Source organism: Notechis scutatus, chromosome 1 (assembly GCF_049901735.1).
Source record: "Notechis scutatus isolate UNSWTSFEM ecotype Mainland chromosome 1, rNotScu1.2, whole genome shotgun sequence".
NCBI lineage: Eukaryota > Metazoa > Chordata > Lepidosauria > Squamata > Elapidae > Notechis > Notechis scutatus.
Window position 1 is genome coordinate 268,323,067 of NC_142009.1, and position 25,588 is coordinate 268,348,654.

The following is a 25,588-nucleotide window of genomic DNA, read 5'->3' on the forward strand; positions in this document are numbered from 1 at the left end:
AGGGTGGAGATCTGGTCCAATGGATCCTTTTTAAAGCCTCAACAAAATGTGACAGCTTCCTGATAGTCTTGACCATGTTTCGTCCACAAAACCTTTAATAGAAGCCAAAGAGGTTTCAGTGTGGAAAAGGGCCTCAGTCTAAACTAGGCCTCATTTCAATCTGATGCATCAGGTCTCTCTCTCTTTCTATCTCTCTCTCCCTCCCTCTCAGACTGGCTTTGCTCTACTTTCCCGATGTGCTTGTGGGGCCTGCGCTTCGAACATGGATGGATGGATGGATGGATGGATGGATAGATAGATAGATAGATAGATAGATAGATAGATAGATAGATAGATAGATAGATAGGCAGGAAGGCAGGCAAACAGACAGACCTTTTGGATGGATGGACAGACGGACGGACGGACGGACGGACAGACAGACAGACAGAATGCAACAGCGGTAGCACTTTGAGAAAGTAGTGGCGGTGGCTTTTCCCAATGTGCTGCCGCATTGGAGGCACCGGCTCCCGAGCGGTCAATGGATGAACCTGCAGGGCCGGCAGGCGCGTCGAATGTCCCTCTGCCGCCTCTTAGTGTTCCCAAGGGGGCTGGCAGAGGGGCGCTAAGAGGCAGCAGGGGGGCATTCGAGGCACCGGCCAGCCCTGCAGGTTCACCCATTAACTAGCACCGCTCCGGAGCTGGCGCCTCCAATGCGGAAGCAGTGGCACATTACGTGCTGCCGTGGCCACGTTTGATGCACTGCCCCCTGCTGCCTCTTAGCACCCTTCTGCTGGCCGCCTTGGGGATGCTAAGAGGCGGCAGGGGGTGTTTGAGGTGCCGGCCGTGCAGGTTCACCCATTGACTGTAGCACCACTCCGGAGCCGGCGCCTCAATGGGTGAAACTGCAGGGCCGGCCGGCACCTTGAACACCCCCCTGCCGCCTCTTATAGCCCCTCTGCCAGCCCCCTTGGGGATGCTAAGAGGTGGCAGGGGGGCGGCACATCGAATGCGGCCGCGGCGGCACATAACGTGCCACCACTTTCGCATTGGAGGCACTGGCTCTGAAGCATTACTGTACAATCTCCTGTCAGTATACGGATTCATCATTGTCTTGAATGAGACCAATCACTGTTGTATCTTCTGCAAACTTCAGTATTTTTACAGATGGATTGTTTGTGATGCAGTCATTGGTATGTAGGGAGAAGAGAAGTGGAGAAAGCACACAACCTTAGGGGGGACGCTGTGCTAATTGTACAGGTATCAGATGTGATTCTGCCTAGATTCACCTGCTGCTTCCTGTCTGTTAGGAAGCTTATGATCCACTTACAAGTGTGTTCAGGTACTGCTAGCTGGTTTAGTCAGAAGAATGTCTGGAATGAAGGTATTGAATGCTGAACTGAAGTCTACAGAGGGGGCCCTTGTGTAGGTATTTGGAGATTCAAGGTGTTATAGGATGTAGTGCAGAGCCATATTAACAGCAGCATCTGTCAATCTATTTGCTGGGTATGCAAACTGTGTGGGATCTAACAGCAGATCCGTGATGGGACAGCACAAGCCTTTCAAAGGTTTTCATAACTACAGATGTTAGAGCAACTGGTCTGTAGTCATTCAGTTCCCTGATGGAGGGCTTCTTTGGCACTGGGATGATAGTAGAGCATTTGAAGCAGGAAGGAACATAGCACATCTCTGGTGATTTATTGAAGATTCGGGTGAAGATGGGGGCCAAGTGGCCAGCACAGACTATTAAGCAAGAAGGAGTTATCTTGTCTGGCCCTGGTGCTTTTCCTGGCTTTTGTCTGTGAAATAGATCTTGCACTTCTTTTTCTGTGATCACCAGAGGTTGTAAACCCAATGGGTTGGGGTCAGTTGTAGGAGGCTTGGCTGTTGTTGGTGTGTTTGAGATGAGGATTGTGGAGATAGGTAGCTGTAGTTTCCTTTGGAACCTGCAGTAAAACACATTCAGATCATCTGCTGGTTGTTGATTTCCTTCTGCCCAGGAAGGAGTTTTGCTGTAGCCAGTGATGTCTTTAAGAGTTTTCTACATGTTTGCTGGTTCATTTGTTGAGAACTGATTCCTTAACTTTTCAGAGTAGCTCAAGCAACATGTCCTGAGCCAGCCCCCACCATAGTCATAACATTTCAGTCTATATTCTATGTTTGGATTCAAAAGGGAGATGATTTGCAGCATCTGTGAGTGTGTATATATATTGCACCTGATGACATCTCCTTAAATCACAAACATCTTCTCCTGGCAGCTTCTTTAAAAGAGCCTTCCTCAGATTCCACAAAGAACTGTCCTGTGTCTTAATTTAGAAGAACACCCCCTTTCCCCAAATTAAATTGGAACTTTAATGCTGGGAAAGAACTCATGCCATTTCCTGGTCTAAAACCACAATTAGTCAACCGTACTAATATTCATCAAGTAACTCTTTTGTCCAGCAACATAAATCACAAGAGGAAGGTTCAGCAGTCCTGATTCAAAGGGGACTCCTGTGTAGTTGTGGGTAATCCTTCTCACAGTTTCCTGTGTTGCCTGAAATTTGACCATAGGTTGCTATATTTACCAAATATGGAATTATTCTTGTGAGTGCAGCTAATATTTCTATTTTTCATTCTAGATTTCTGCACAGGAGAGTCGCAGAAAGAAGAAAGAATATGTAGAATGCTTAGAGAAGAAGTAAGCCATTATTTTCTCTGGGTGACCCCATGAAGTTGATGCTAGGCTTATGATGTCATGAGTTTCTCTTGAACTTGATTAGGATTTCTAGTATGATAATGATCTAATAGACACACTAGCCTTTGTTTTGGTTCAGTTACTGCCCAACAGAATTGGCTCTTCTTGCATTTTGCATCTGTAGCAATCATAAGACTGGGAATGAAGACAAATATATGTGTCCCAGGATAATGTTGCAGGATCCAATCTGAGTTGGTCACCGGGACCTGAGGTTTTTTTTTTTTTTTTTTCAAGCTTTCAGACTCATGGCTGGAGCCCATCCTTGGGGAATTTCTCAGTCTCCAGATGTGTCCCGGAGATTGAGAAATTCCCTGAGGATGGTCTCCAGCATGAGTCTGAAAGAGTGGAAGAACAAACCTCTAGTCCCGGTGACTGACTCAGATTGGCTCCTGCAACCATAAGACTTGTTAGTGTTCCTTTCTGTCATTTCCTTTTGCCTTTATCCTCTAGACGTTTTCTTTAATATGTTTAAAAACTATATGACCTATAGCAGCTAGCTGTGTAGTAAAAGGGCAATTTGGCAGTCAGGGACAAAATTATATATTGTGATGCCTAATGCTCCTTAAGAAAAATAAAGGGTCAAAGGTTTCTTCTGGTTCAGATATAAAAAGTAATAGGTTTAAACTTCAACAAAAAAAATTAAAATTATATATTAGAAACAACTTTCTAAAAACAGATTAGAGCTTTCTGAGCCAAAATAAATGTGTCATGGCAGATGAACCTTTCTGAGTAAAAATAAAAGGAAGACTAATTTGAAAGCCTAATTAGAGAGTCAGTTTGGTGTGGTAGCTAAGGTATTGGACTAGAAACCAGGAGGCCATTAGTTATAGGCCTCCCTAGAAGACTTGGCTGGTTGATTTGGAGCCAGTCACTCTCTCTTAGCCCAACTCACTTCACAGGATTGTTGTGTAGAAAAAAGCAGGGCAGAGCGTTAATTGAGTACACCACCTTTACTTGACCAGAAATAAAAGTAGTATAAAAATCTAACAAACAAATAAAAGTCACATGGTATTTAAAAACAATGATGAAGTGTTGCTTGGGATTGGCCTGCTATTTCTTGAATGTCATTTTTTTCCCCACTGAAATTCCTCCCCTCCAAGTTGTTAGCACTTCCCCTGTTTCAAAGAATTCCATGAACAACAACACAAAACCTATAGGAGATCTTGATTGTAGATCCCATGTCACCTTTAAAAGCAGATAAAGACTTCAGATTAAGGAACATTAAGGTTCAACTAAATAAATGTTGCTAGGATTTAGTTTGTCTAAAACATACACATTTATTTGAAGGAAGGGCTGCAATCAGTCTTGTGTATTCAGAAAGGAGATTGCATCAAAAGACATTGGGTTGATTTAGAACAAATGCCTGTGGTCAGATCTTCTTTCCCCTCCATATTATTCCCCATTAATTACTTTCTTTGTATCCATTTTCTTATCCAAATCAAGCTTGTAATATGATGTTCGTCAATACATCTCTCCCTTTATTGATTTCCAAAATACTCTATTGGTAAACTGCTCAACAGTAGTAACTGTGAGAGGCATCTAGGTGTCCTAGTGGACTACCACTTAAGTATGAGCCAGCAGTGTGCTGCAGCCGACAAAAAAGGCAATGCATTCCTAGGCTGCATCAACACAGACATAGCATCAAGACAACAAGAAGTGATAGTACCACTTTATACCACACTGATGAGACCCCATTTGGAATACTGTGTCCAGTTCTGATCACCATGATACAAAAAAGATGTTGAGGTCCTGGAAAGTATTTAGAGAAGAGCAACAAAGATGATAAAGAGTCTAGAGGCTAAATTCTGTGATGAATGGTTGAGGGAACTAGGTATGCCTAGCCAATCAAAAAGAAAGATCAGGGGGACATGATAAGTCTCCCATTACTTGAGTCACTGTTACAAAAAAGAAGGGATTGACTTGTTCTCTCAGGCATCAGAAAGTAGGACAAGAAGTAATGAGTGGAAAGCTTGTCAAAGAGACATCCAACTGAAAGATAAGGAGAAATTTTCTGTCAGTGAGAACAATTAAGCAATGGAATAGCTTGTTGCCTGGGGTTGTGGGTGCTCCATCACTGGAGGTTTTCAAAAATAAACTGGACAACCATTTGATTGGGATAACATAAGGCTACTGCCTTAAGCAAGGGGTTGGGCTGGAAGACTTCTGAAGACTCTTCCAGCCTTATGATTCTATCATTCTTACTATAATAAGCAAAAAGAAGCTGTAGGTTAAAATATGAAAAGATTACTCCAATTTATTAGAAAATATTCACTCTTACTATAATTTCCAGTCTGAGAGATCTCAAGCTCAAACTCTTTCTGAATCTCATCATAAATCGTATTTTATTTAAAATAAATAATTTGAAATATTCTTATTTTCCCCCAAACATAATTCTTCATTTGTACATCTCCATTTTCTTTTTACTTCCACTGAAGATTGGAAACTATTCTGCCACCAAATGTTTCCAAGTATCACACATTTCAGAGGCTGTATCAAAGCATAATGATGATTTATGCAACTCATCAGCCATGAAATAATCAGAACTTATTGATGGTTAGTCAAATAAACATCTTGAGATTATGTCTAGTCTTTTTGTCCTTTACCTCTTTGCTGATGATACATGTTTGTTTTGTTGTTATATACAATGTCCACCGGTTTCATAAACTAATAAATTTAACAAATTTATTTATTAAAGGCATCTAATAAATAATAGAGCAATGTGATGTGTGTTTCAGAATACAGTTTAAAGCAGTAATTTCAATGTGTAACATTACGCAAATGAATCCATAGGAGAATTGGAAAATAAATGGCTCTCCCTATCCCCTTCAAAAATCCTTAGTTTCCCAAAAAGCACAAACAGCTGAGTAAAGAGGGAAAAGAAGCCAAGATGTTTAGAGTTCACATCCATGGAATCACACTGCTGGAAAAGACCTTGAACATCATGTCATCCAACTCCTTGCTCAATGCAAGGTCAGCAGTGCAAGATGCTATTGCTGCATCCCCAACAGATGGCTATTCAGACTCCATCTAATTCCGTCCAGCAAAGAAGAGTTCAGCGCCTCCCAGGCCAGCTACTTCTGCGGCCAAACAGCTCTTTCAGTATATTTCTTCTAATGCTTAACTGAAATGTGCCTCCTTGGAATTTCTATTCACTGGTTCCAGGCCTGGAGAAAGAAATAATCTCTTCCATCTTTTGCATAACAGACATTCAGATATTTAAGGTCTGCGATTATATTTTGCTTTAATGTTTTCTTCTCCAGGCTAAACCTGTGCAAATCTACTAGCTGTAACTAATAGAATTTGGTTTTCAGCCTATTCACCATCATAACTGATTTTCTCTGAATTCATTCTAAGATCCATTTTAAAACAGGGGAGCCAGAACTGGACACAGCCTTCCAAATGTAGCTTGATTAACACAGAGAATCCCATGAGTGTTTTGTGACCTAAACATTAATGTAGTCTATAGCAATTACTTTATTATTTTTAAGTTTAATATTTTTCCCTTTCTTCATTTAATAACATGGAACAAAGAAAAGGGGTGGGGGGATACACCAATAACAAAAAAAAGGCATGTCTCTGTTTATACTCAAATCTGTTTCTATCTCAGTGAAAGTTTCTGCTGATTTTTTTTTCTGTTCCTATGAATGAAATTCATTTTTGAGAGATATTTGAGCCTTTGAATTGATTTTATTCTATTATTGGGAGCTTCTCTTGATGAAAGGCATAGGAGTGTTGTTTTTGGATGGCTTTGGACTAATCATTATTGTCTATTTTCTGATGTATAGTGAAGATAAATATAATAAACATTGTGAGTAATTTTGAAGAACTCAAAAATGCAGTACAGTCAATAATAGCCATTTTACTTTTCTTGTTACATTTTGTGTACAGTGGGAATCACATAAAAATCCCAAGGAGTCCATGGGGACTTTGTTTTATTTATTGTCATTTTCAGTACAATTTTTAACCACCCTGACTGTTTCCTAATTGTAAGGCAACATATCAGTCCTCAGAACAAACACAGGATTTATGACTAGTGCTTACTCATCCCTGATTTTTGTATTCTTAGTCAGAGTGCTAAGCTGCTTCAAATCATTTATCAGATAGAGCCTGTTTCCTGGCATGGAGCAATGACAGAGATGTTTAACACCAAACTGTATGTTGTATTATCCACACACAGTTAAAATTAATCCGCACAAATTCTTTATAGAAATGTCAGCAGACTCAAAGAATCCCAAGGAAGCCTGAACAGTTTGGGATTATGAGGGAGGGTAAAACGGAAGTGTAGGTTTTTCTCTATTTGCCAAACTCCCAACAAAATGGCCTCTCCAAAATTGCTGTTTTCATTTCAAAGGGTGCAAATGGTGGGTGTTGTCTTGCTGAGAAGTAAGCCACAAGGCCTCCCACGAGCAGGCCAGGGGCAAGGCCTGGAAGAAAGTCCTTTATGTTTGCAAGAGGAATTCATATCAATGGCTGTGCTGCATAATTTTTTTAGGGGCCAAAATGGGCCTCAGCCTAGGCAGACTGATAATTTAGGATTAATTTCATTTAAAATACCTCTTTTTTAAAAAAAATTGCATGTTTTCTCTTCATTGCGGAGTCTTTTTGAGACAGTCTGATGTGTGCAACTGTTACCACATGCCTAATAGAGGCTTTCCTTGAATTGTAAATAGAAGCTTCAGAAAGACCAGTTTTGTCAGAATTGTGGCAGAGAAAAGAACAGGTTAAAATCCTCCATTCTTTCCATGCGCACCCACCACAATCCCCAGCCTGCTCAGGCTTTCCCAAAGTTTCTATTTACAGAACAAAATGTGTGCATTTTAATTGCTTTCATACAAATAACATTCCATTTGGTTTCAGTCCTTAGGAACTAGAATCTGGATTAGAGTGGGTGTACATCATATTCATGAGTTTGTTTTGCTTCTCCAGAGTTGAAACGTATACATCTGAGAATAATGAACTGTGGAAAAAGGTGGAGACATTAGAAAACGCAAACAGGTGAGGAGAACCCAAATGTTCCTATCTTTAACGAAAGGTCCTGTTGAGAAAAAGGCTTGGGAGAATGCAGAAAAAAAGAAGGAAGATCACTTAGCTCCACCCCTTACTTTATGATATAAATAATATAGATTATATTTAATCCACATCAGTAGTGCATACATGCCAGATTTTCTTAAAGTAACTGTTGGTGTTAGCTGCGAATCGTTACAGCAGTCTTAATATCTGCATATTGTCTTTATGAACTTTCCTTAAGTATTCACGCATGTATATGTAATTTTTCCTTGTATGTGCATATTGATATGCAGTTTTACCAAGTCTATTCATATTTCTATATAACCTCTCCTATATTTCCATTTGTGTATGTCACATAATTTGCAAGCCCAAAAATACTTCAAGTTGAATACTACAGGATTCACTATCCACTCCTGCTACAAGAGATTCCATTTAATGAATTCTTTGATTTGTCTAGCAAATAAACCTGAAATGTATTTCTTTTACCTATCTACTGGTACTTTTTGATAGATGTTAGATTACCCTACAGCAGGGGCGTCAAACTCAAGGCCCGGGGGTGGAGGGGAATCTGGTCTGCAGGGTGCTTAGATCTGGCCCGCAGGGCCACCCTGGAAACAGCAAAGGACTGGCCCACAGTGCTTCTGAGCTCCGTTCTCACTGGCAGAGGGTTGCAGGAGGCCATGGCAGTTGAAAATGGAGCTAAGGAGCCTGTTTTCACTGGCAGAGTGCTTGGGCCACTACAGGTGCCCCCGACACGAGTGACATTGAGCTGGCCACGCCCACCCTGGCCACGCCCACCCTGGCCCCCCGAGGTCAAACACAACCCTGGTGCAGCCCTCAATGAAATCAAGTTTGACACCCCTGCCCTACAGGAACAGGTTTTGGTTTTCTTCTGTTCTAGTTTCCCCCAGCAATGAATCAGCTGCATTTGGTTTGTAACTTTTAGGAATTTTTTTTGGTTGAGACAGTCAGGACTGAACTTTTGTGGTTTATTTGCTTTTTAAATAATTGGAGCAGGGGGAAGAGAAAAATAGGCACATTTCCTGGGTGTATTCCAACTCTAGTACTGTACTGAAATTCTGCAACACATGTCTTTCCAGACCAATTCTTAAGCTGACCGTTTCCTCTAAGGGCAATTATATCCTGCAGCCGAAGCTGCTCCTCCAGTCTTTTCTCAAGGAAACTACAGAAATTCCAGTCAGAATTGGAATTGGAATTATGGCAAGACCTGATTTGTTGTCCTTATAGAGAAGGCAAACCTGATATCTGGCTGGTGGGTCCCTGTGTGGACCAATCTACCTATACCTGTCTTTTCCTTTTAGGCAGGGGTTCCCAACCTTTTCTATACCTCACACCCCTAGAAAGCTTCTGATATATTCTCACACCCCTTACAAAAATATATGGATATAATTATGCATATACACTGTAATTTTGAAACTTCTAAACCCAAGTTTTTGCACCTCCTGGAATATTGTCTCGCACCCCCAGTTGGGAACCCCTGCTTTTAGGGATTACTCCTTCCTCACAAGTTTTGTGCCTTTTCTTTGCTTTCCCAGATGATTGCACCCATGGATGCCTTCATTTCTCTTTCCACATTATTTCCCTTGATACCAAAGCAGACTCTTTTTTAAAGCAACATCATCAGCAATAATCCTTTGTTGGTACCCTGTTTCTCCAACAATACGGCCTCCCCCAATAGGAAGTCCCAGCATGTTTTATAGGCATGAAATGAAATTAAGCCCCTCCTCTCAAATTAAGGCCTATATTAAAATATGCAAAATGGGGGGAATGGTGGGGGCTTGCCATTAGGAAGTACTTTGGTTGCACACCGGATATGGTGCTGCCTGCATTGACCCCGATACGAAGTGCCCCACCAATGCCGAGGTCAACATCCAAGCTGTCGCCGCCTGCCCGAAGATGCAAAGGGGGAATTAAGTCACCCCAAAAGACGGCCTAGCCATTTTTCGGGGCTCACACAAAAATAAGACCCGGCCTTATTATATGAGAAACACGGTACTATTATAATTCTGGTGCTATAAAAACTAAAGCAAAGGGCAACAGTTGTTCTTTCCTTCCCCTGCTTCTCTGTAGGTCCATGGAAGGCTAGAACTGGTAATCCCCCAGTTTCATAGAAACAAAGAAGCCCTGTGCCTATGTTGCTATTTAAACAAGTTTTTTAAAAAGTAAAGGAGAGAGAAGTGAAGCAAAGCAAAGCTTTGCTGTACTGAGGGCAGGGGTGGTTTGCCCCGGTTTGGGCGAACCCGTAGCTAGTTTTATGGTCGGTTCGGCAAACTGGCAAATCCCACCCCTGACTGGCCCCGCCCACCCCTCCCCTCCCCTCCCAGGAGTCCCACGCAGCCCGTTTGGATGCCGGGGAAATGCATGGCCCGCGTGGAGGTTCGGGGAGGGCAAAAAAAAGGATTCCTGGAGGCTCCGGAAGGGCAGAAACAGGCCTGTTTCTGGCCTCCAGAGGGCCTTTGGAGCCCGGGGGAGGCCATTTTTGCCCTCCCACAGGCTCAGAGGAAAGCCTCCAGAGCCCGGGGAGGTGAAAATGCCCCCCACCCTGGTGCAAGAGGCCGACTTAGCCACGCCCACCCAGCAGAAGAACTAGTTGCTGATATTTTTGAAGCCCACCCCTGACTGAGGACACTGGGTAGGGATCAGAAAGTAAGGGGAACATGCTTCACCCAGCCTGGGCAGAGACTAAAAGAATACTCACTGGGAGCATGTAGGGCCTGAATAGAATTTCTAATGGGGAGGATAGCTCATTGACTTAATAGGTCATCAGTGAAGCAACCCAATATTACAAAAAAATCAACCACTGCCAACCAGCAGAGATCAGAGCAGACTGACAGCCTAAGATGAGATGGCTGCTTAGGGAGCAACCAGCCAGTGGGGCGGAGAAGGCATTTCTGAGGCACTGCCACCAACCTGAGCTGGGCTGCTATTGGAGTAGAAAGAAGAGAGGGAGATCATCCATTCTGAATGGCTCAAAATGGCTCAGGTCAGAATATAGCAGTTTTGAACGGAAGCCGGGAAACATAGGTGTGAGGTGCATTTATGATTGGCCGATAGGTGGAGGCCATCAACCATTCCTGTGCTCAGCAAGTGGATGAGTGGCTCTTATTGGTAATGGGCCAAGTAGAAAGTACATCTTTAGGCACTTGTCCTCTGTCAGGCTGACTCAACCCCTTTTTCAACATATAGTGAAGGACAAATGAGCTCCTTCCTTAAGTCTAGGTTCACAAAATAATTAGGAGTTTCAACCATATTTCAGTACTGAGGCAGGAGACTACCTTCCGTTGCACCAAAGCCACAATACTGCATTGCACCCGAAGTCAGAACTGTTCTGCTCTCTATAAGCTGCCTTTGGTATAGGGAGGATACTAGAAGTATTGAAATATAGTTTGGTGGCCAGATACTGCATGTAGCACATGTACACAACACTTGCAAGCTTATGCAGCCTCCTCACTCTTCTGCATGGTAGGTCAACACAGCTGGCTGCTAGTTGATTTAATCAAGGATAAGATTCACTGGCAAGATGTGTGCCAATGTCAAACAGGTGTGACCCAGAGTTATGGAAATGCATTTATAGCCAAGGACACAAAACATAAGGATAACAAGATTTGAAGGACACCGGGAAAAAATGTCAGGAAGGCAATGTGCCCTGAATCTCTTGCTAAAGCTCATTTCTTGGAAGCACAGCTATTAGGTGGTTTTAGTTTCCAGACATAACTGTCATATTAGGAGAGGGTGGAGGTTTACTTAAAGGGAAATGTTTCTTTTCTTAGTTTAAACCAGAGGTCTCCAAACTTGGCAGCTTGAAGACTTGTGGACTTAAATTCATGGAGAATTCTGGGAGTTGAAGTCCACAAATCTTAAAGTTTGCCAAGTTTGGAGACCTCTGGTTTAAAATATGGTAAGGCAACCCTGTTGCACCTTCACTATTCATTTCACTGATTAGGGCCTGAACTTCTGCTGTAATAGTTTGGAAAGGTTGTGGGTAGAGAGATCTAACAACTAATTGAGCCCTGAGTCCACTGGAGACAGAGAAATAAATCCCTGTAGATTTAGAGGTCTATGAGGAAGTGCTATTCCTTCCTAGACCTTATGAGCTGACTGTTTTGGTTGAGAACTTGTTTTCTGGGTTATACTACATAGCACAGACAGCCAAGAAAACAGCATAGTCCCATTTGGGAAATTAATTGCTGACAGGTTCTTTGGGAAGATGTATATTAGCAGAAGATAAGCCACTGCAGATGACAGCATCTAGTCAAGCTTGAAAAAGCTAAGTGAGATCAAAATTGATTAGATGAGAGATCACAAAGGTCTCTGGACTTTAGACTAGATTGGAAGTTGAAAACCATTTCAGAAGAAGGTAATGGCAAAGAACTTGTGTTGCCACAAAAATAACATTGATAGGATCATCTAGTTGCCAGGAGTTGAACCTTAATCAAGAGAGACCCCTTATAAATTTGTCGATTTTCTGAACTCAAGGGGGTCTCTCATTGGTCACTGTTTTTGCTCTTCCCAATTCATTTTACAAATTATAATGGCTGGAAAGGAGAAATCTATGTACTTTATCTTCCCTAGAATTGGTTTTTGCTTGCATAGGGACAGTCTCCTCCATAACAACATCTCAACCCAAAGAATTTGCTTGGACTAAAAGACATGCAGGGAACTCAAATATCTACTCAATGTAAAAATGAGGGAAAATAGCAAGATCCCTCAGAATTAGCTTAACTTCCAATGAAAGGTGAAAATTAAACAAAGCAATTGCTTATAAAATACAGAAAAATATCTACACAATCTCCTACTGACAATACGTGACTGTGATATAGTTTCATGTGGGAGTATAATACAATTTGGGAGTCCTCCTAGATTCACAGCTTCTGCTTCAGAGGGAATCTTTGCAGAATTCTTTTTTTTTTTTTTTATCATACTAAGTCTTTGGGAATTAATTAACTGTTTTTAGCTAGCATTGTTGAATTTTGATTTTGGTATTTTTGTCATTGCTCAGAGTTTGTATCAATTTATTATTTGAATTCAGTGACCAAATAAATGCTCTCACTAGATAAGCATGTGAATAATAAAAGGAATCTTGTTTTTGCTTAATGTGCTATGGATACCATTTTAAATGCACTCTGAGTTTTTTATCCAGAATCTGCCCCCTCAAATAATCTTCATTTGTGCTTGAGCTTTTCCACTCCATTTGTGCCCTCATTCAGTGGCCCTCATTCAGGGCTTTCTGCCCTCATTCAGTGGCTCTAACAGATGCTTTTCTCTTATGCTCAACAGCAGTTTATACCTACTTTATAGTTAGACAGAGCATCTTAGGATTCTGGAAGCTTGAAGCATATTCTGTTTTTCAAAGGTGCTTTTCAGTAGATTTGATAGCTTTATTGATAGCTGATGACTGCCATCTACTGGACAAGTAATGACCCTTCTCTGATTCTCCCACCAGTTCTGGACTCTCGGTTCAGAATCCCAAGTCTTTGTCTCTTGTACTTTTTCTTCCACTTAAGAGTATTCTTCGCAAGTATTCTTTGTAATGTACTTCTTCTGAAACTGTATCCAGCTTTTCAGATACAAATCCAGTTCAAATATTCCATGATATTTATTACTACATGATTTATTATTAGCCCTCGGAAGTTGTGGGAGCGCCATCACTTGAGACTTTCAAGAAGAGATTGGACTGCCATTTGTCAGAAATAGTGTAGGGTCTCCCGCTTGGGCAGGAGGTTGGACTAGATAACCTACAAGGTCCCTTCCAACTCTGATTATCTGTTATCTGTTAGATGAATTATCAGATTACAGCTGTTTTAAAATATCATTTGATCATTAAACCTCAAAGAAGACATCTCTGTGCCAAGAGCACCATAACCTTAATCAAGTTTAATCTTACTATTGGTAGCTGTGGCAGGAAAAAAATTAACAATTTGGACCAGAAGTCCCCATTTTGGGAATGCAAAGTCCCTATCTAGTCGAACCAATTTGAAGTAATGGTTTAAGGCACCAGGCTAAAAACTAGTGGACCTTGAGTTCTAATCCCACTTCAGGTACAAAATCAGCTGGCTAACCTTGTCACTCTCTCAGTTGTAGGAATAAAGCAGCAACAACAACAAACAAAAAAAAGCCCCTGCAGGAAATAGTCCAGGCAGTTGTCACATATTAACATTGACTCAAAAGGACCAAAAGGGAAAGATTTTTTTTTGTGAGATGGACAACCATATAAACCTATTAAAGAAATAAATAATGTAACTTTAATAGGAGGACATAAACCATACTATTTTTAGAGTTTTTAATTTTTTAAAGTGTTTTCTTATGATGATGAAAAAGTTTTTTTTTTTTAAATTAATTTCCTAGGACTCTTCTGCAGCAGTTACAAAAGCTACAATCTCTGGTTGCAGGGAAGGTTTCCAGGCCATACAAAATGGTCTCTACACAGACAGGAACATGCCTGATGGTAAGGTTTACCATAGTATTCTTTTTAAACTTTCTTTGTAGACATATCATCTTCCATTCATAGTGATCTTGGCTTTGAAATTTTGCAAAGTTAAGGTTAGATTACCCACTTGCTGTCTGGCCCATTGTAATAAAGAATGCTCATCACTTCCTGAAGGCAGAAAATGATGTTGTCTTCCCTTCCTGGTCTATTACAAATGTTCACCTCACTCATATTTACAGCTTCAAATCAAAACAGTGTTTTTTGATCTGGGAATCTGAAGCTCCTCAGAGTAGATGATCTCTGAAAATTTGTTCCATTCTAGTAACAACCTCCACCTTGGTTGGCTCCAATATCTGATATGCTCCCTCTCTCCCAATAGCTGATTGGTGCCCAGGGTGGCCATTTTCTTCCTCAGCTGTCCAAGATTTCGATCTCCGCTGCTTGACAGTGATTTATTTTTACAATCCTGAGGTTATAAATATTGGTATCCTTAGGGGGAAAAAAGAATAGAAAGGGTTTGAGTTAGTGTCCAAGGACGTAATGTGGGAAAGGGATGGTGATGAAGGCATCTGTGTGGAAAGCAAAAGAAAGGCCCAGCGAGTCATGAGGAAGGAACATCCCTGAAAGGGAAAGACAAGCCATTCTGCACAGGAGTCAGCCAGCCTTTCAGGCTTTCTTCCCTGTAGGGATGGGGGAAAAAACACAAAGCAAGGTAGTGGCCAATCAAGTCTTACATAGTATAATGGTATGTGAGAATGACCTTGGGAGACAGGAGGAAAAGTTATAGGCAGGGGGAACAATAAACAAAATTTGAACCCAAAGGAGGAAAGTTAAAAAAAAAAAACATCTCAGAAGGGACCCTCTCCAGTTGTCAGGAGAGTAGGAGTAAGGGACAGGAGGCGTGCAAGATTCTGCTAATGCAACCTTACAATAAAGATAGAATTAGTACTCAAGGTTGTGCTTCTTTGTGTTTGGATTACCTTGAAGGGGTAACAGCACATGGCTGCAATTTGGACTAAGAATCTCCTCAGTCACATTGCTGAGGATTAAAGAAACAGCCAGGACATTATATGAGATGAGCAACATAGGCTGCAGTGTGAAATTGCCCTTAGTATTGTAGAGTCACTATTGCAGTATAAGAACAGTAGGAATGAATACTTTGAGCTTACTTGCTTAGATGGTAGTGCCCTGATCAACTTGCTTCCCCTTCCTCTATTCCTCATTTCGAATGAAGTTTTGTTAGCTATTATGTCAGGAGAATTTATATATTTATTTTCTAATCCCCAAATGTAGCTTGAATTATGGTATTTCTGCATATGCTGAATCCATAGCATAAGATCTAGATTGCAAACTTCATAGAATGAGTAATGTTCCTTCCTGTAACCATCAGTGTGGTTCATCCTCCTCGCTTCCCACTCCAAACCAAGGAATTTTTCTAATGAATGCTAATGGGCTCTTACCTCTGGTATAAAAATAGCTAAAGCTGACATGCATTTTATAGCTGTCACAGGAAAATTCATTGTAAAAACATAATGGTACAATTTTTCTATCAATTTTAAATGAAAGTTGAATAAGTTTAAAATGTAATTTACTTTTGTTCCATTCTGGCAAAAATAAAGGCAGCTCCAGATATGCATTCTCTGTGCTGCAGATTCAAAGTGACCCAATAAAAGATTATTATTCGATGAATCGAGCCAAACTTCCCATCCCCCTCTTTTTTTTTCTTTCATTACAACTTTAAAGTTTTCTCCTTTTTCTGGTAAAGTATTCTGGGTCTGTGAGTAACTTCTTCCTGATAGGCAAAAATTCAGCAGATGATAACTTTCTTCATCCCTATATCACTTGCTGGGGAGAGAATATCAATTCTAGATGAGCAGAAAAAGAGTATTGTTTCAGTAGGTCTATTCTTACTTAAAGATGTGTTTGTAGCGTGGACCAAAGGATGCAATGTTCAGTGGCAGGCTCAGTATGGACTATTCCTGAACTCTGACCTATAGCATATAATTATAGGGCTGGATGAAAAATATACTGAGTGTATATGCTGAAGCCTGATATGATTTTGAAAAGCCTATGAATGTATTTGCCACTAACTTAGAGTTGCTCTGTGAAGGAGATGGGTGGTTTTTAAAGGTGATATATAAATAAATAAAACTTCCCAGTGATAAATAGACTGGAATTATTACAAGTTCAAATCTGTTCTTAGAATTCTTGTAAACCCATCTAAATTTTTAAACCTGTATCCATAAAGTGGAAATCTATTGATTTTCCTAAATGTGTTTCATTTATTACATCTATATCCCAACTTTTCCACAGGAAATCACCCGTAAACTTCAGGGCTCAATAGAGAAATGAGATTGGGTTTTCCTTGTTATAGTCACTTCTTCATTACAAAGTTGTTTTGGTGATTTCCATCTCTTCTCTTTCTTACTATTCATCTCTTCAAGTGTCCTTTTTATTCAATCAGAACACTGAATATTTCTATTATGTGTTTTCTCCCATAGGTCCTGGTGCTGTGCTTTGTTCTGGTTTTGGGCTCCATGATGCCATGTCTCCCAGAATTCTCAACAACATCACAAACAGTAAAAGCAGCTCCGACGCCAGACATTTACACAACAAGTAAAAGTGAGTCCAATGTGAACTTTTCCTTCATTACTAAAAGCTTCTTTAATGCTTCTTTAATGCTTAATGATCCTTCTTTTCCAGGGATAACCCCATCATGGTTTGTTTTATCCACAGAGATATATCATGATATTGCAGGGACAGGGAGAGTTTGGAAGTTTGAGCTGCGGGGCCTCTGCTCTTCTAATTTCTAAGGACACTTGGTGGCCCAACAATGTTATTAAAAGTGTAGAGGCTTTTATTTTTTGCATCCTGTTCATTTGCTTAAGGATACAAATGGGATGAGAAGCCTTTGTGAGGCAAAGCACTCCCATTTCAAGCCTAAAAAAATCTGTAACTTGAATAATCACCTGAAATAATCTTGAATAATCACCTGAAATAATTGGGGAGGGCAATTTAGAGACAATATTGGCAAGAGCAAGAATAAATTTGCTCCACCACCCACCCCAGCCTCCTAGAGCCTTCCACATCTAATTTCCACCCATAAACACCCCAAACCACCCAAAGTATTGGAATTAATGGAATGGCTGATGTCGATATATTCCTATTCCCAACCTTATTTAACTTACACACATGAATTGCAGCCCTCAAATTGGGCCATTGTGCTCCAAATTTCAGCAGTGTGATTTCATGGAGCAATGAAAAGAAGTAAATTCTAGCCATTTCTGGCCAATGGGCAGTAATTTGTCCAGTACTGGGATAATTAAATTTTGAGGTAACTTGTCCTTCAGAGGTTTTGGTTGCAATTTATTTTTTCATAGTCATTAATTCATGTCCAGTGTGTGATAAAGTTCCAAATTTTTGTTTCTTTTTCTCAAATATTAACTTACCTTGTTTTTGTTTATTATTAAATTCATATCTATTTTTCTCCTTACAATTAGGTAATAGTACTCGAAGTGGTTTCCACCAATTAATCAAAATGCAGAACACTAAAATCAGTAGAGTTAAAGTTATTATCATTAAAACAGATTAACAATTAAAAACAAATAGTTAAATGATGTATTCTTACCATTTTTGTAAATAATGGGAGTAGGAAAGCAGCCACTGACTGCCCTAGGGAGAACTTTCTGTGGCCTGGAAATCAGACAAGAGAAGGCCTCCTCTCATATAACAGACAGCCAAATTCTGGCAGCTAGGATATCTTCAGAAGGACTTCTGCTGATGTAAGCAACTCAGTAGATTTGTAAGACAGAGATGATATGCACAGATACCGTATTAAGCTCTTTAGGATTTTAAAGATCAACACCAGTGTTTCAAATTGTGTATGACAGGCAACTGACATCTTGTACAGATTTTCCAGTGCAGACACCCACGACCTCTATAACCTATACCAATTAGCAGCCACATTTTGCCTCAGTCGTGATTTCTATTTAAGGGTAGCTACACATTGAGCATATTGCAGAATAGCTTTATCACACAGGTTATTTATATTTATTCCTCCAATTTTAAATTTTCTAACCTTCTTCCAATTCAGTTTCCCTTCATGTACAGTATGTTTGGTGTATAGTCTGAATAAATAAAGGGGGAGTATATAGCCTTGTCTTCAGGGGTGGGATTCAATTTTTTTAACAACCGGTTCTGTGGGCATGGCTTAGTTGGTGGGCGTGGCTTGGTAGTAATGTTACTGGCTGGGCGTGGCCAACTCAATATCACTCACATTGAGGCATGCATCTCCTCGCCTGGCCTTTCATGACTGTGGGGATGCTGCAATAGTCCTAAGTGTGAAAAATGGTTATAAGTCACTTTTTTCAGTGCCATTGTAACTTTGAATGGTCACTCCACACAAGCAAAGTACCAGCAAAGGAGGGGGAAAAAACTCCAGAGAAGTTCCAGAGACAGGAAGTCTAGTCCTGCCAATAATGTAAAAAAGGTTAACGGAGAGGCAGTTTCTGTAAGCAACACCAGAATGTTTCCTTCCTGCCTTCCTTACAGGATTAGGCCAATAATTTCTTCTAACAACCAGTTCTCCGAACTGCTTAGAATGTTAACAACCGGTTCTAGCAAATAGGTGCAAACCTGTAGAATCCCACCCCTGCTTGTCTTATTCCTCTGTCAACTCTGACCTAGTCTGTTTGGCCATACTGGGAAGGATACAGGTTTTGCATAAGATCACAGGATGTTCTGGGATTCACATTTTCCAAAGCACATTCCAGATCTTAACATAGTTGACACAGTTGAAGGCCTTTCTATATACAATGAAGCATATATTAATTTCTTCTTAATGTTTTTGTGTTCTCAGTTATTCAATCTGCATTAGCAACAATGCCTTTTATTCCCTGGCCTCTTCTAAAGCCAGCTTGAATTTTTGGCAATTCCATTTCCACGTACAATTCTGATCTGCCCTGAATGATCTTGAAATTAAAGATATTTATGATTGTTTTCACACTCTATTAAGCCTTCTTTCTTTAGTATTGGTCCTTAGACAAACCTTCCCATCTGCTAGCCACAGTTTTGTATTCCAGATTTGCTGGCACAGTTTGGTTAGAACTGAAGACCTTCCTGAGATTTTTGTCTTTCTTGATTTTGGCTTCTTTTCTTGGCAGTTTCCTATGTTCTAACAATCAATTTGCCTTCTTACTATTTTTTTTTTTACTTCAGCAGTTTCTTTTTCATCCTTAACGATTACATTGATCTAACTCCACAGTTCCTCTGGTTCCCTATCAATGAGTTTCAGGATTTCAAAGCAATTCCTGATGTTTTTCTTAACAGATCGTTATCATGGACACTGGTTGGCATGCTTCTTCTAGTTCAGCTTTACTTTAGGTTGACTTGGAACTCGAACATGAGCAGTTCATGATCTCTTCCACAGTCAGCCCCTGGCCACGTATCTGCTGTTATAACTGAATTCTTCCACCTCATTGTACATTGATTTATGTGTATTCTGTCCAGTGATGTCCGTGCATATTGGATTGACAGAAATTGAAAAATCTTCCTTCGTTTCATTTTCTGGGACTACACAGTCCAATTAGATTTTCTTCCTTAATATCTCCAATTAGGGCATTCTAGTTTCTAACCACAAGCAGCAAATTTCTTGCATGTTCTGTGAAGTTCAGATCGGACTTTATCATAAAACTTATCAATCTGAAGCAGAGGCATGCTATTTCCAGAGCTCATTGATGGACAAATTCCATATTTGGGTGGTATAATATAATACAGTAAAATAGTAACATCTTCACTTTAACTTTCTCCCAAGAATCTGGATCACCATAATAAAAATGAACCAAAAATGTACATGACCATTTCTTTTATACCCTTTAAAAACTCATGTTTAAATAAAGTTAAATAAAACTCCTCATTCTAAATTTTACATACCAATCTCAGAAATGGAAATAGCAAGGCCAGCCCTGTCTTATGCACTGCTATTAAAGTTGATTATATTTCTGAACTAAATAAATAGCTTTTCCATTGTATAGGCATAATTTTTACCGGACGCTAGAAACCTCTTGTGTTGGTATAGATATTCTTCATACAGTACCAAGCAAATATCCTTATGTACATAGTACTGCAGATTATGACTATAATTTGAAAACCGTATTGTTTACATAAGTATTATATCTACAAAACCTGCAATTAATACATACATATTTTTACTGTACATTAGCATCACTTCTGCTGGCACTGAGTCCATCAGTTGTCTGAAAACTGTATTAAATTATCTGTATTGTTTTAAAACAATTACAAAGCATTTTATTACAAAGTGGTGTGGTGGCCTAGTGATGAAGATGCTCACCTCCTATTTGAGAGTTCAATGCTAGATAGTGGCAGATGTTTCTCTCTCAAGGCACAAAGGAAAAATATCTGCTACGAACTCCATATAGGTGTCAGGAAGGATATCTGGCCAGTAAATGCTCAGCTACATTCTGTCCACCTGACTCTATCATGAATTAAGGGAACACAGGGTTGTAAAAAGAGGGGGGGAACCCCATTTTATTATAAATGGTGGTATTTTGAAGACTTAACAGTCAACAGGATTAAACTTTGCACTCAAATGAGGGGTTTGAGGAAGAGACTTGCTTTTTGCTGTTTATTTCTTGAAGCCAAATGATGAGACCTCATAGAATAGCCTTATTATTAATATTGTAGAAAGTAGGAATGAGCCAAACTGTATTAGATTTTCAGCAATTATTTGGCAGCTTGATTGTTATGTAATTTCGTGACAGGCAGAAATTACAAGGATGACATTTATTGCTATGAAGACATAGCAAATAAATGGGCAATGTCTTTTTGCTGTTTAACGAAGCTCTTCTTTTTTGCAGTCCAATCACGGAACCTGCTGTTCTATGATGAGCACAGGGGCTCCTTAGAGGAGACTTACAGCTCCTTCATTTCTGTGGAGCATCCCGAAGAGTGGGAAGCTGAAAAAAATGGGGAAGAAGAGAAGCAGCCACAAGCGGACGTGCACAGTACCCTGGCTGCGGCTTATGAAACAGTCAAGTATCTGAACAAAACCCCTCTTACAGATCCAAATCAGAATCAGACCAGCTCAACCCTTATTCATTCCAAGAAAAGCTTCCATGAGAGGTAAGCAGATTTGTGATTGTTTGTATCAAGACTTCCATTCCTATCCAGACCTTAAAATAAATTTGTCTCATTTTTAACCAATTCCTAGGCCTAGGCATTCAGTGATTGCAGACCCTAGAAGCTAATTGTGCTTGTTTTTATTAGTCTATAATCATCATTGCTGATTTCTGCCAATTAGCAATTAAAGACAAAGAACAAGTTGGACTTTCTCATTCTCAATTTCCGGCAGGGTAGCACTATTGATCTGCTGCAGCGGAAACAATTAAGGAGTTGTGTGGTACTTTGTGGAGATGCGTTATGGCATGCTCTGCACCACAAAAGCTCAAACTAGAATAAATTATTTTTGGTTCTTTTTCTCCAATTGTAAATTATCTGATTTGCCCCAAAATCTCAGGAAAAGAAGCTCTATGGACTATGGAAACCTCAATTAACAGAAAGCAATTTTCAATGTCTATCAAAAATATATTAAAAATCAGAGTAGACACAAGCTGTAAATGTATTTCAGATTGATTGGATTGGCCTTTTCCAAAGAATCTTAGGAATTACTAGGCTCTATCATTTCTGTCACCTGCTAATTAACCCTTTTTTTAACCATTTCTAGGAATTGAGCTAAGGGTTCTTTGCAGACACATGTGTTTAGCTATAGTACTGAGAGAGAACCTTTTGCTATTCAATTTGTGACAGACTGTGGCAAGTATAATATCTGACACTATATGTGAGACTAGGACAACCAAAAATAATGGAGAGATATTCTGAGGAACTGAAATAATCTGCCAAAGAATCCAATCAAGTGTTGAGTGTCCAATCAAGTGATCCACTCAACAGTATTTGACTGATATGAAGATGGAACTAGAGGTAGTAAAATAAATGGCTAATGTTTTGATTTTATGTTTTCTGCAGAGATGGAGCCTCCAGTGACACAGCTGAATATTTGTAGCAGCTGCAAACTCTCCGGGCCTCTTCCATCTGGATGCAGGATCCTTTCCTAGTGATGTGACTGGCGTTGCAATCCTTTGCATGCTTACCTAGAAGTAAACATCATTCTTAATTCTAAATAAGCATGACTAGGATTGCAAGATTGAGGGGTTGGATTGCAGGTCTAAACTGACAGACTCATAAATACAACTGGGTGGGGATTATTTCTGAGTAAACTGAACAGGCTTGCACTGTGGAAGGAGATGTCCTACCTAGACAGTTCCAAGCTGGCCTTGAGTTTAACCTCTTATTTGCTCATACATAGGCCCTGGTATTAATACTGATCTTTGTGTCAGGTTTCACATTTTCCATCATCAGGGGTAGCACTTCCACCCCCTAATGCATTTTCACTTATGATTGAAGTCTACCACCAAACTCCATCATTCCCAAATAATTTTTGTTTCTATGTCAGCAAAAACATTCCTGTTCATCTACTGATTTTTCAGATTTTTGCATTAGTTTTTTTACATAGTTGTATACTTTACAATTAAATTTCCGGATAAGAGGATATTTCAAAAAGATACTTTTTGCTGATCAAATATGACATCACCACGTGAATCAGATTCCATATCATGTTTATGTCCTGATAAAGAAAAAAAATAGTCTTCTAAAAAGTCTTTCTCATGAATACAAATCATAATCAGTAAAATCAGTCCTTTTACCTGATGATTGGAGACACAATCTGAAGATTTAGTTCTGAATAAGGAGCTTTTCAAAAAATTATTGCAATTTTTGATATTTGTTAAGTGTTTTTTAAACTTTGGCTTTTCTTTCAAATAGTCCAACAGCAGCCCATTCTAAGGAGGTCCTTCTTTATCTTACACTGTTCCCTTTAAAAGATGAGATTGCCATCTGGCCCAGTCTCCATATGAACTAAGAAATTTTGTTTGACCATTTCTATAAATGTTCCTCCTCAACATGCAGAGGAGCAAAGATAGTGGGCATCTTGATGTCTCCCACCCCCACAATATACACATGTGCAAACTTACATATATGCATTTGGGACAGGTAGATCAGCATAGTTCTCCAACGATTGCCATTTCAATAGTCAACATACAGAAATTTTCCCCAGCAATTCTTCATTAAAGTCCACTAGGACAAACCCCACAACTTTCTATGTATCCGCCTCTCAAAAATCTGAAACCAGCATAAAGAACCACTTCTCAACAAGTGGGTATCCTTGATATCCTTGCCATTAGTCACAACTTCTGAGAATTGTCCACATGTGCCTCAAATTCATATTGTTGTACAGAGACCAAAAGCAGAAATTGTTTGTACATAATGAATTTTATTTTGTATTATTGCCAACTCTTTAAGATAATGTATTTTGGAGATCCTTAAGTCCTATTTTCTGTATTGTATTTTATTAAGAGTTATTGCGGGCTTTGCATCTATGAATTTCCTCCCTTTGCAACATACTGTTTCCACTCAGTCTAGCAACTGCTGTTTGCCCTGTTTGTTTCTAATATATCGCTCTTTCCTTCTTCTCTTGGCTCTGCAGTCGCTTTCAAGCAGCAAAATTAAAAAAAAAGATGCAGCATCATCTCTGTTGTTCAGATTGTTCATTATTTAACTGAGAGGTTATTAGTTTAGTAAACGTATGTGTAGGCCCACTATCCATCCCTGAATCGTGACAGCTTCACCCTCCCTTCATGAGCAGAGGTCCTCTATCAGAGCCAAAAGGGCTTCTCTGAAGGCTTGTGCAGAACTTGCATTACAGAGAAATTATGAGAGCAGCTCCCCTCTTCAATCTATCTTTCCAATCCTGCAGTCACTGCCTGGTAATAATCAACTGCCATATTACATATAATTGATGGGTAAAGTCATATTGCAGGAGACCTAATTTCACTCTTGTGAGAAAAGGATATTTGCTTTCTAAAACAAATGAAAACATGTTTTCTAGTCACTGGGAAAGCAACACCAACAGCAAATGTTTTGGAGCTAGCTCTGCTTTGCAATGGAAGATTTAACTCTGACCTACAGATATTTTCATCTATTGGAGTTAGTAATGTGTATGAACGTCAGAGCAGCTTGCTTTTTACAAAAAACAAAATTTAAAAAAAAAACATTTTTTATGTCTAGAAAAAATCACAAGAGGTCAAGAGTCATCAGCAGATGCTCTCTCAAGGTCCACAGGAAAAAAAATAGATCCAGGAAACTACAGCCTGACTTCAATACTAGGAAAGATTCTGGAAAAGATAAGCAACGAATCAGCGAACACCTAGAAGCAAACAAAGTAATAACCAAAAGCCAACATGGGTTTGTCAAAAACATATCATGCCAGGCATCATTCTTCGACAAAGTGACAACATTAGTGGACCACAGAATGCTGTCGATATAATTTACTTGGACTTCAGTAAGGCATTTGATAAAATAGACCATAACCTTGCACTTGATAAGATAGAAAAATGTGGATTGGACAGCATTACCACCAGATGGATTCATACAGGAGTGGGCTTCAAAAAATTTAGCAACTAGTTCTCTGCCCGGCTGCTGGCTGGGCATGGCCATGGTGGGCGTGGCCTAGTTGGCCTCCTGCACTACCAGTGGGGGGACGTTTTCACTCTCCCTGGGCTCCAGAGTCTTTCCTTGAGCCTCCGGGAAGGCAAAAATGGCCTTCCCGGGCTCTGGAGGTGCTCTGGAGGCCAGAAACGAGCCCATTTCTGGCCTTCTGGAGCCTCCAGGAGGCTCATTTCTCACCCTCCCTGAGCCTCTGCGCGGGCCCTGAACTTACCTGGGATCCAAAATGGGCCACGTGGAGACTTCTGGGAGGGGTGGGGCAGGGTGGGCAGGGCCAACCAGTTGTTGCAACTACCGGTTCGGCAAACCAGATGTAAAATTAACATCCGGTTCACCCAAACTGGTGCAAACTGGTAGCAGCTCTGGATACCTGGATTCGTAACTGGCTGACCAACCACCTTTAACATGTAGTCCTCAATGGAACTGCATCTACAGGGAGGGAAGTATGCAGCAGGCTATCCCAAGGCTCTGTTTTAGACCCAGTACTCTTCAACATCTTCATCAATGATTTGGATGAGGGGATAGATGGGAACTCATCAAATTTGCAGATGACACCAAGCTAGCCAATACTCAAGAAGATAGACTTAAGATACAAAAGGACCTTGACAGATTTGAACATTGGGCGCTATCTAACAAAATGAAATTCAATTATGAAAAAGTAAAGTTCTACATTTAGACAAGAAAAACAAAAGGCACAGGTACTATGTGTACTATGTGGTACCTCGCTCAATAGTAATAACTGTGAGAGGGATCTTGGAGTCCTAGTGGACAACCATTTAAATATG

General features: G+C 40.1%; 1 protein-coding gene across 3 annotated transcripts in view; it reads left to right on the forward strand.

The window, feature by feature from the left end:
* Positions 1-23,826, forward strand: part of CREB3L1 (cAMP responsive element binding protein 3 like 1) — a 95,907-nt gene extending 72,081 nt beyond the window's left edge. For all 3 annotated transcript variants that reach the window (XM_026671262.2, XM_087951303.1, XM_087951304.1), the window contains 6 exons: positions 2,598-2,656; positions 7,640-7,708; positions 14,087-14,186; positions 16,670-16,790; positions 21,044-21,308; positions 22,209-23,826. In XM_026671262.2, the coding sequence (XP_026527047.2) occupies positions 2,598-2,656; positions 7,640-7,708; positions 14,087-14,186; positions 16,670-16,790; positions 21,044-21,308; positions 22,209-22,245 (651 nt within the window). In that variant the 3' untranslated portion in view covers positions 22,246-23,826. The remainder of the gene's footprint in view (positions 1-2,597; positions 2,657-7,639; positions 7,709-14,086; positions 14,187-16,669; positions 16,791-21,043; positions 21,309-22,208) is intronic.
* Positions 23,827-25,588: the final 1,762 nt, after the last annotated feature.